The sequence below is a fragment of the Schistocerca serialis genome, chromosome 5, assembly GCF_023864345.2.
Source record: "Schistocerca serialis cubense isolate TAMUIC-IGC-003099 chromosome 5, iqSchSeri2.2, whole genome shotgun sequence".
NCBI classification, from domain to species: Eukaryota; Metazoa; Arthropoda; class Insecta; order Orthoptera; family Acrididae; genus Schistocerca; species Schistocerca serialis.
Window position 1 is genome coordinate 750489518 of NC_064642.1, and position 12377 is coordinate 750501894.

General features: G+C 37.0%; 1 protein-coding gene across 3 annotated transcripts in view; it reads right to left on the reverse strand.

The window, feature by feature from the left end:
- LOC126481575 (kinesin-associated protein 3) overlaps window positions 1-12377 on the reverse strand; it is a 206948-nt gene that overhangs the window by 175726 nt on the left and 18845 nt on the right. For all 3 annotated transcript variants that reach the window (XM_050105432.1, XM_050105434.1, XM_050105433.1), the window contains exons 4-6: window positions 9723-9938; window positions 8005-8141; window positions 7388-7793 (exon numbers count right to left, since the gene is read on the reverse strand). In XM_050105432.1, the coding sequence (XP_049961389.1) occupies window positions 7388-7793; window positions 8005-8141; window positions 9723-9938 (759 nt within the window). The remainder of the gene's footprint in view (window positions 1-7387; window positions 7794-8004; window positions 8142-9722; window positions 9939-12377) is intronic.

Genomic DNA, 12377 nt, shown 5'->3' on the forward strand with positions numbered 1-12377 from the left:
TGGGGAATTTTATAAGGGGGGCTATGCTCCAGACTGAACGCTGTAAGGCATAATCAGTCTTAAATGATGATGATGATGATGATGATGATGATGATGTTGGGAACAAGCAAAAGAAGAGTCATACTTGAAAAATAATGCAAAAATGATCCTGTCTGTATTCTAGACCTATTCTAGGAGGAGAGAAAAGCTTTTCTGACAGGGAAACATGCTGTTATTACCAACAGATACTACACACTGATCCCCGAATGAGGAAGTTTTCGCTGGTCATCGCTATAGCTGAATTGTCAACTGGCAGGTGTTCTTATGTAGAGAGGCACAGGTTTGATTCCGTGCTAAGTTACAACAGTAATAACTTGCTGTAACAGGCATGTAGTATGTGGAAAACATCCCTTTATTCTGATGATGTGTGGTTATTTTTCCACAGCAGATGTGACACTTTTTAGGCTGTAAATTAATGAGGCTCACTTACGGCGACAGCTAAGATAAAGCTGGTAGTAACATTTGCTGTTAGTCCAACCATGTGGAATGGTTCTGACTTTTGAAAATTGAAAATAAAAATAACAATAATAATAATAATAAGTATTATACAGGATCAAATAAGTATTATAAGTATTATTATAAGTATTATACAGGATCAAACAATAAACGCCAGATATTACAGCAAGCGTATCATTAAAGATCCCAAAACCACAACAGACAAATGCAGACTTCGCAAACAACAAATAGAAACAGTAGATCACATCACAAGCGGATGTACAATACTAGCAAATACAGAATACCCCAGAAGACATGAAAATGTAGCAAAAATAATACATCAACAATTTGCCATACAACATAAACTAATAAAACAACACATTCCCACATACAAGTATGCACCACAAAATGTACTGGAGAATGATGAATACAAATTATACTGGAACAGAACCGTTATAACAGATAAAACAACACCACATAACAAACCTGACATCATATTCACCAATAAAAAGAAGAAATTAACACAACTAATCGAAATACCCATACGCAATACAACAAATATACAGAAGAAAACAGGAGAAAAAATTGAAAAGTACATCCAACTGGCTGAGGAAGTCAAAGACATGTGGCATCAGGATAAAGTTGACATCATACCAATTATACTATCAACTACAGGAGTCATACCACACAATATCCACCAGTACATCAATGCAATACAGCTACATCCAAATGCATATATACAACTACAGAAATCTGTAATTATTGATACATGTTAAATTACCCGAAAGTTCCTAAATGCAATGTAACATATACCGTACCGTTAAAAGGAAGTCACGCTTGATCAAGGTCCGTGTCACTTTCCATTTTTAACCAGACATAACGTCTTAGAAAGGAAAGAAATAATAATAATAATAATAATAATAATATATAAATAAATAAATTAGTTTTACCATAGTCTATCAAAGGTGTGAAGAAGATCAAAAGCTTATTTTACAGTCCACACCACAGCAGCAGCACAAACACAGAATTTCTGCTACGATTATATTATTGAATGATGGCAAGGACAAGCTACATCTGATGACCCAATAATTTCAATGCATTTTAACATGGAGATAGGGAACCTTTCAAAAACTCTTTAAAACTTCAAAAGGATTCAGGTCACTAGGTATTAAGTTTTTGGAGAAATAGGTAATAATAATAATAATAATAATAATAATAATAATGCATATCATTTCATATTATCCTTCATGTAGCCTCTTCTTGAAGTTCGTCTTATCAATGTGTCGGGTGATAAATGTCATAAAACTGCTGAAAACATGAGTCTTCTGTACCATGTATAACAATAGAAGACACTTTTAGGCATGCACATTTCCTTAGCCTGATGGTCTCTGGATGGGAACCTTCACTTATGTTCATACAAATGTGTCTGGGCGTAACCAGTCAGTGGTAAGAGATTGCCAAAAATTGATAATACAAAACAATAAGCATTGTGATTATCTAAAAATGCATAATGTATAATTCTTATATGTGTTACTGTATTAATGTGTAATTATTGCACAAAGTAAGGTTACTCTTCACCCTTATTACAAACTTTTAGTTACCAATATAACAACATAAAAAAAGAAAAAGAAAAAGAAAAATAAATAAGTCCAGGGTTTTGAAACCATAATGTTCTGATCAGTAAGTAATCATTCTAATCACTGTGCTGATTCTCCAGTTGAAAGTAGCCAAGTGCTCAAATTTGATGATTGTTGAACTCTACTTCCTCAAAAACTAAGGCTTAGTGACCTACTCTCTGCAGATACTTTTAGAGAAACTATACTGCTAAACTTCCTTGTAGGATAACCCTACCCGAATGGGAACTTTCATTAGAAATTAAGTAATTATATTCAAAATTACCAGTAAACTCTCAATTCTTTAAAGATTTGAACTCCCATGTATAAAACAGTTTCACACGTCTGATTACTTTATAAATGAGTTGATGTGTTAAATATTTGACCTTAACAATGTAAGTGAGGAAAAGTTTGTTGGTAGTTTGCTAAGTGCTCTCATTATGAGCACTGGATGAATATCGATTGGGTATTGGTTCACCACAAATAGTCTGGGTAATCTGTGCCCAATTATAAGCAAAAGCTAGTTTTAATGCATCTCTGTTTCTATGCTGTCATATCTCCTGAACTATGTGCCATACAATGATATAATTTTGCATCTACATTCAGTGTTGTATACATACTGTCTGCAAAGTGTGTTGTGAATAGAGTTAGTAGTAAAGAAGTAACAAATTAACACATTGTGGCTGATGTTGAAATTTTAGTGTATGAACAGCAAAAATATAGTAAGCTTTAAGTCCATCTACTTTGTTCATGAGGTATGCTTTGTCGTCAACAGGCTATTCGGTGAATGTGTCATTGTCTTCGTAAAGGAAGGGAATTTGACAGAGATCAAAGCTGAAGCACAGTATGGCATTCCCGAGAAAACTGCACAACCATGGTTAAACTATCGTGATACTGTAGAATCCAGTAGGTACATTTGAACATGCCATTCATTGGCATATAACAACACTTGTGCAGTACAATGAATTTGTAAACACATCACAGCAAAATCTTTTTTTAAACACTGCATAGTTGAAACATGCTACTCTATTTTCTATTTCAATGGGTACAGGTCAGCATCAGCTTTGTGGGGATGGAAAACAAAGCAAATGTACAGCTATTAAGGAAAAGTTCCACAATGATCATACACTCCACAGATCAGGGTTATCTGAGGAAAATATCTATTGCAAATGGTGGAACATAAAATAGTCTGAAGACTCAGTATTTTATACAGTGAATGGTGGTCCAGTGCTACAGCATAGGCAACATGGCATCCATTTTGACCTCATATATATGCATGAGCAATCACACAGTGGCTGTGTGGCTGTGACAGTTTGCACCTGGACATGTCCCCATGGATTTGGGATACTTCACAGAATAGATGGTCAGATTGATGCTGCCCAGTATACTCTTATCATGAGCAACGTTACGATGGCATCAGAGTGACAACTATACCCTGAGAGAGTAATCTTATCCCAACACGATCAACCTCCATAGTATTAGAACCTCGCTTATCCTCCTTAAGTTAACTGACTTCTCAGATTATCTGACTGTGAATCTGACCACCCATCTGCACTCCACACTGAACAGTGTGACAGCATTATCGATGGATTTTATTGCTGTCACAACAGCTGTCCATGTGAGTCATCCTCCTCAGGCATGTTCAGATGACAAGACTACTGTACTGCTGGAATTTGCTGTAGTCTTAAATCTGCTGTTCTATCTCTATGCTTTTTATGTTTATTACTGTATTTCTTTTAAGTTTAAAGTTACTGTGTCATTTTCTATGGTTTACTCAGTTGTAACAAAGAAGTGTAGGAACTCTGGAAGACTAAAAGTGGCTACAAATCAGAAAAAGAAACATGTTGTGTGCACAATTGAACAGAAACTAAGCATTTTGCTAAGACTTGACAAAGCTGAGTCAGTTACTAAATTAGCTTCTGAAATGGGAGTTGGAGTCACAATCATTAGTGACTGGAAGAAGAACCAAAAAGATCTTGAAGCTTTTTAGTTAACTGTAGATGGTGAAAATGCTTTAAAACTAGAACAGCATTGAAAAACCCTAAACTTTAGCTCCTGGATTATGCTGCGTGGGTCTGGTTTTGTCAGGAAAGATATAAGGGGTCCCCATTTAGAGACCCCATCATAAACAAAAAAGCTGCACCAAAAAGGGTTGTGATATTTTTGAAGCAATGAAAAGCCTCAACATAAAAGATGCAATTTACACAGTTGCTCAAGCTTGGGAAGAATTTAAGAAACCCTCTCTACGAAAATCACGGAAGAATATCAGTCCTGGCCTAAACCAAGAGCAAGACCTTCCAAAACTAATGAATCATACATTGCAGATTTAGTCACTGATTTGCAAATTCAGAATTATATCCAGCCTACAGTTGCAGAGGAATGGCTGGCAGAAGGTTCTTAGCTATAAAGAACTTGACAAGAACAGATCATCAATCTCGTTTGGCGAGAGTATTGTGTTGACCAAGAGGAGTCAGATGAAGAATAAAAGGAAGAAGATGAAAAGATCAGCCACTCTACAGCAAAGAATGCATTCGAGACTGTCCTCAAATATTTGGAACAACAGCCAACTGCTACAGTTATAGATATTTTGTGGATAAAGATGTGGCATGACAAAGCTACAAAGTCAAGGTTTCAGAAATTAAAACAAAAATACACTTTAGATTTTTTAAAACAGATTTTCAGTGCTAAAATTTTCTGTTTTCATTTATCTTTATTAGAAATGTAATTTCTTATTCAATTGTTGTTTACTATATTGTTTTGAGGTCTGTAAATGACTTTTCAGCATCCTCTGATTTGCTGAGATATTGCTGTAAACAATTTGTGAGTCCTCTCTTACTTCTCAAGTTCCTTTGTGTCTTTGGTCTGTGTCATATAGGGATGGTTAGGCAGAGTGATGTCTGTGGTAGAAGATGGTGTGATGTTGGTTTGTCCAGGACACTGCAGCTGGAGGAAAATTTGTGCATTTTGCCTGATTCCTCTGCTAGTGAATTTAAAAGAGTTCCTGCTGATGGCTGTTGTGATGGTGTAGGTTGTTAAGAGAGGACTGGAATCCTGGCTCAAAGTGTTCATGCTTCTCTTAGATACCACCGCTGCCACTGCAACTGTTCAAACATCTTATAGCATAGTTTTATCTCATTTATTGGGGTCAAATGTGCATAAAGTATTACACTTTTCACACATCTGTAGTTAATTGTGCAGTTTTATTAAACAGAACTAAATAATTTCTCTTCTTGCATTTATCATTATTTTTTAAGATACCCTTTTTTCTATGTATTCTCTCTTTCCTGTGTTTTCGATTTCTGATCCAGATCTAGGCATTAAGCCCAGTATATACTGTATTCTAAGATATTTTGGCTTTTCAGGATATCAATCTCTTGTTGTACATGTGCACAGTCAACTGTCGGCTCATTTCTATCTGTCATGCCTGTTTCTCAGCATTATTTTGCCATGATATTTTAGTTAACTGTATGTGTTCAACTTTCAGAACTCCTAACCTCGTTCAAAGTAATCCCACAGTCAGTAAATATGAGCAAAAGTAATTATATCCAGTACAGCTCTGATCACAAATTCCCAAAGAAGATATCTATTATACATGACCATCAGCAACTACAAATGGTGCACTGCAACAAGTTCTTATGCCTCCAAATAGATAACCATGTTAACTGGGAACAGAGTGTCGTCCACATCAAATAAAGTTTGTCCTCAGTTATCTTTGCCATTAGACAATATCACAAATTGGAGATATCAGTGAACAAAATCCACTTTTTTGGGTGCTTCCACTGTATTTTGTGCTCTGGAATTATCTTCTGGGGCTACTAACACACATCAAAGAAAATTTTCTGGTTGCAGAAAAAGGCTGTCAGAAATGTGTGTGCTCTCAAGGACGTCTTGTCATAATCTCTTTAAGAAACTTGGGATACTTACTACAACTTCCCAATACATTTATTTCGTTATGAGCTTCACGGTTAACAGTCCTGTGCAGTACAAAACCAATGGAATGTACTATAACCATAATACAAGAAGGAAGGCTGACCCCCATTATATTCTGGTATTAAAATATCAAATTCATTGACAGTTAACATCAATGGCCTACAAAGCAATAGTGCATTATTTAAGTATGAAATACAGATGGATTTACTTGATAGGACTTTTTGCTCATTAGAAGAATTTTTTAACATAGAAGTATAATCTTGTATGCATATATTTTTATTGTTTAAAGTAAGCGGATAGACAAAAGCTCTACTCACCAAGTGGTGGCAGGAGAACACACACACACACACACACACACACACACACACACACACACACAAAAGGTTTTACATATGCAAGCTTTTGGAGCCAGGAAAAGGACTCGAGAGATTTAGAAAAAGCAGTACAGTTCAGAATAGTCACACACAACACCAGGTCAGGGGAGACTTACCTGATGGGATGAATCAGACTTTCCTTCTCATCCTGTCTGGTAAGTCTCCCCTGGATCAGGGTTCTGGGTGACTTTTTTAAACTCCACCCCTTTACTTAAACTTCTCCAGTCCTTTTCCTTCACCCCTCTCTCTTCCTTCTCCTTCAACCATCTGCCAGGAGGATGAGCCACTGACTCCGAAACTTGCACTGTAAAACCTTTTTTTATATATGTGTTCTCCTGTTGCCACTTGGTGAATAGATATTTTACCTATCCAGTGTTGTCAAAAATTGATTATTTACATTGTTATATGTTTACTGTTTGTATATTATATATTGTACAACATGTGGTAGTTCTTGTATGATGTCTTTTTTCACTTTGTTTTTGATTTTTTCTAGTATCATATTTTTATTTTTTCTGTAATTGTTTCTGTAAATTAACTGTACTATTTTCTATTTAATCTACATTTATAAATTCTTTACTCATTCAACATTCTATATTACCAAGCACATAAAAGGATCTATGAAATATGTGTATAAATAAACGACATTTATGTCTTCAGGAGGAGGGGAGAGGGGTATGATCCCACACAAATGTAATTTCTTTACTGTATGCCAAAGTTAAAACAAATTGCACAGAAAATCTAAACCATACTTAAAGTTGCAGCTTTTAAAAAAAAAAAAAAAAAAATAAAAAAAAAATAAAAAAAAAAAAAAAATTGGAATGAAAGCTCCTGAAAACTAGCTGCCAAACAGTGGTATCTGTTCTGACACACTTGATGTTGTCGATCGAAGACTTGAATGTTTGCAAAAATGTAATAACCTTGCTGTAGATACTACTCATGTAAGTTTGTCTCAGTCAGATTATGCCATACAAATAAAAACATTATCAAACATGTTACCTCTTAATAGCTGATCTTGCTTCTTAACTAGGTTCTGAAACTTCAGCTTCAGTTTTTCATAATCTTCTGTTAATTTTTTGATGTCACTTGGGGATTCAGCAGCCTGAGAACTTTGGTAATTTAGCTGTTTTTTCCATCCATCATTAGCACTATGAATGCCTTCTATAGGCCTTCTCCGATTCTCTCCAGCTGCTATGGGTATGTGAGAAATTCCATCAGCAAGGCGTCGCCTCGGTTCTGATGGGACATCAATACTTTCAGACTGATAACGGTGACTCTCGATTGCTGACATTGAGCATCTGTTTTGATTGCCTTCACACTTCCTTCGCTTTGACTCTTTATCTTCTTTCCATTGATCATACCGTCGAAGTTCATAGTCTATAATTTCCATGCAGAGTGATCCTATCTATAAAAGAAATATTTCAAACATAAGAGAATGATGAAATTCATAGGAGACAAGCTACATCATAGTTGATACAGCAGACAGTTTCAAATAACTCTCAGTAGTATATACATGCAAACAAGGAACTCTGAAAATGCTTTGTGAGATTTAACTAAAATAGTAAGCCGGCAAAATTTACATACGAAAAGTATTCTAATAATGAAATAAGAGTTACCTTATACTGTAGAATAACACGGTGAAACTGTGAGTAAGTTGAAAAACAAAAGAATATGTAAACAATATTTGTGCTTAATTCTATACTCTTCTTCCAGTCTTCTCTCAAAACTCGTGACAAGGCGCTCAACACAGATTCTGGAATCAAAATATTAATTTTTGTATTTTGGCATTTTAGCAAGTAATACACGGCTTACCAATGAATTCTAGTAACATAATTCCATGTGCACAAAGACTGCAGTTACAACAAAAATCTGAGATTCACATGATAGTGAAAAGTAAATGGATCATACACTTGTGTTGGCAGAAAATGGAATCAACATACATTATCTAATATCTACAGTGTTCTGGGTTCTCAGTATGTTTGAATAAAAAATAAAAGTGAAACACATTAGGAAACTGAAACCAGAAACTAAATTGTTCAAAAGACAGAACAAAATTTTCATGGTTTCATAAGTCTTTTCTGGTCCCCCCTTAGATTACTTACACCAGGGTACAAGCATTTTACCTGACAGTCTATTTAGTGCTATGAGACTTAGTGGAGGCTTGTTTCACATACAAGAATAGAGAATCTGTAAAAGTCACATCAGAACTAACTCTTCAGTTTAGCCACATGTAACTGATGACAATTTTGTCACGGGTGTACAGCCAGAGCTCAAGTGTCCAATGAGCACAGTTCATCAGTATACCTAGTGAATGTTGTCAGCTGCCAAAATGGTGTGCCCATTGCACAGTCATGAATTATTTTGCCATTTCAAAGTTGAAGCAAGCCCAGACATTATGATTACAGAGGACTGGTAACATCAGCTACCCCCTGAAGCCAAACCTATGAGCATGTGAAATGCATATCCAGACAAAATTGACCAATTTCCTCAAGGTATTCACCATTTGGAAAGATTTGGGGCACATTTATGTTATAGAATGCTGTGGACATGATGTAGACTATCCTCCTCTAAGTGATTTTTTTAAATCTGATATGTTGTTAACATCTCACTATTACTTCCATCGCATTATGTTGCTTCGCCTTCAACTAAATATAATTCTTGTTGCCTATCTTATGTTGACTGTGGGTAGACTCATTTTTTCCAATGATTTTTGTTCTGGTCCACAAAGATAGTTTGAGGTAATGGTCTGCCGTCACTACGAAGGGAGATTTTTTGTGTGTGTGTGTGTGTGTGGGGGGGGGGGGGGGGGGAGGGGGGGGCAGGGGGGGGGGGTTGCATGCAGGTATACTATACCAAGAAAACAATCAAAATGTTCTCAAATTATATGCTCTTTGTGCAGCAGTGCATATCAAACGCAATTTATCTGAAAGTGATTGGTTGCCCATCCTCATTTATTTTATATTCAAGTGATGTTCATACGATTTCAGAGTTTCGTTGGTTAACATACTGCAGTGTAAAAGCAATTTCATAGACAATAATGGCCCCAACACTTGCCACAGAAGACTGAGGAAATACACAAAAAAGAGAGAGAGCATCTGAAACAGTTAAACAGAAATGTCTGATATGAACACACATAATGCAACTTGGTAAATGGGACATGTGCACAATCATTATGCAAGAAAGCAGTCACAAAATGAACAATAGCACATAACAAATCTTTAAAGAAAATTAAATTAACTGCTCAGTGCATTCATTTTAGTTCCTCAGGAAAGGGAAAATTAGTTTGCATGCTTTAGAAGTTTACCAGATCTATTATTTGCAATAAATTACTTACCATTAGTTGCAAGTTCCTCCAGATTATCTGGATTTCTTGCTAATTGTAATATCAGGGCTGAACCATTTACTTTTTCTGGAATATCTTCATACAGCAACTCCACATACTGTTCAATGTTGTTTATATTGGCCTTTTCTGCATTTGCATCGTTTGAAGATGGAGCATCAGAAGAGGAACAGGAAGAACCTGGTCGCATGTTTTCAACTTTTTCACATGCTGAAAGAAAGAAAAAGTTTCCTGAGAAGTGTATAATGAAAACAGGAGATAAGATGGCCTCATTCACTACAGATATGAGGAAAACAATTTTGTTCACAATTATGCACAAACACAACTCTAAAGCCTGGACATTAGGAATTTTTCATGTCTTTCGTGAAACATCATCTGTGACAAGAATATAGTCAAGAAGTTAAATTTGACGTTCTACATGAACCAACAGATTCTAAGTCTCTTTTGGGATACTGAACACCTCCCCATAGATATTAATTGTACAAAAGAACAGATCTAGTCTGTTAGTTCACTGGTACCTAGTTGGAAGTACTGTTTAAGCAGATCCACAGCACATACAGCTATTGTGAGCCTTTTACTTTCAGTCATCACAGAAGATGTTATCCAAATAGCTTTTAAGCTCTATCCATAATTTCTATAACACTCTGGGGAAATTCAGCAATTTTATTCTGAACAACATTGCTCTGAACTAAGGTAGCACAGCGACATCTGGGATGACCGGTGCTGCAGCTCCAGCATCACATGGGAATCCTGATTTTGCTGCATCTCCAAATGTGCCCAGTCAGTTTTTTTTTTTTTTTTTTTTTTTTTTTTTTTTTTTTTTTTTGTGGGGCGCTCAACTACTGAGGTCATTAGCGCCCAGTCACTGTTGTTAGAGCACATGGAATCTAGTAAAACTCAAGGGGAGGGGGGGGGGGGGGGGGGGACACCAGAAAGTCCTGAGAACGATGCAGATAAAATAAGTAAAAAGGTTAGATGTCTTTGGACAAGCCAGTCAAAGTTATAAAACGCAGAACACGAGCAGCTGCTCGAGCGTCATCAGCTAAAATATCCGGTAAAGGAGATGCCAGGGACAGGACAACACGAGATTGACTAAAGCGGGGACACGACAATAAAACATGGCGCACTGTTAACGCTTGACCACAAGGGCACTGCGGGGCTGGGTCACCGGAGAGCAGGTAGCGGCGGCTAAACCGGCAATGCCCAATCTGCAACCTGGTCAGAAGGACCTCTTCTCGCCGAGATGGTCGGGAGGAGGTTGTCCAAGCAGTTGGGAGCGGTTTTACTGCCCGGAGCTTGTTTCCTTGGAGGGATGACCAAGCATCCCACCACAACGACACAAGCCTCTTACAAACAACCCCACGAACGTCAGATGACGGGACACAATGGGGGGCTGGCCGAGGCAGTCAGTTTGGTTGTCTTCACTTGACTGTGAATGGCAGGCAGTGATGGATTTAAAAATCTGTAGGCCAATTCCTTACAGATTAAAAAGAGATGCGACATTCTGCCACTTTCTGTGAGTACACCCGAGCGAGCAAAAAATACCTAGTCTATTTAGACTGGGATCTGTATTTCTGAAAGGTTCAGGTAAATGCAGTGGGTCCATTTGCTGCTCATTCAGAGCTCCAATATTATGCAGAAAATGGAGCCCTACCAAGGAAATAGCTGGGAGGTTGGAAAGGAAGATCCCTATGAATTTGGTATTTGCATCAAGTCTCATGTGAAATGAGGGAGCCTGTGTTGGCAGCTAACCAGCTCACTGGGCGTAGTTAGCTGTAAACTGTGGTTCATGTTGGCAAAAATGGACCTCTATCTAATGGCTGACTGACATGGTGTACAGTTTGCAATTTGTGGTATTGTTTCCAATAATGGCAGTCCTCTGGTAGGAGGCAGTTGGAGGGCTTAAACTAGATGCTAAATACAATTTTACAACAATTTATGACTTGGGTTTCTCAAGCTCTGCTACTGGATGGAGAACTTTAGGAACCTCATAATACATCAGACAAATACCACACAGAGGAAATGGAAATGTGTCTGTAGATCAAATGATCAACTGTGTGCTTTGTTCAGAGAAAACATTAGCTTGGTCAGATTAATTTCACAGGGAAACAGACAGGCCTGTAGGCCCGAAAGAGAAAATGTTAACACAGTATTTGTTACCAGCAGGAGGCACAATCTCGTAGGTGTGTTACTTATTAACAATAATAATGCCCACACAATTGGAGGAACAGAAAGCTGGCTGAAACCACAAGAATAACGAAATTTTATACTCCAACTGAAATTCAGATAACAGGGATAGACTGGACAGAGTACTGTATTTCTTATCATTATGTTCAGAAACATGTCTACTGAGGTCGATATAGACTGAGAAGGCAGAACAATTAAGGTGGTATAAAATGCCAAAAGTGCATCACACAATGAAATCAAATGTTTTTATTGATTACTTACCTCTGGAGCCTAAGAGGAAGAACATTTCAGTGAAAGCCTGGACAATGACATGTAAAAATTTCCCAAAAACACTATGGTAAGAGTGGAAGATTAGCGAGCTCACACGATTAGCATCGGGGTCAGGGACTATGTTTGATGTACTGTTATATAGCGTCTTACACCAAAGTTATCTTGAACAGTGCATACAATTGGGATTATATT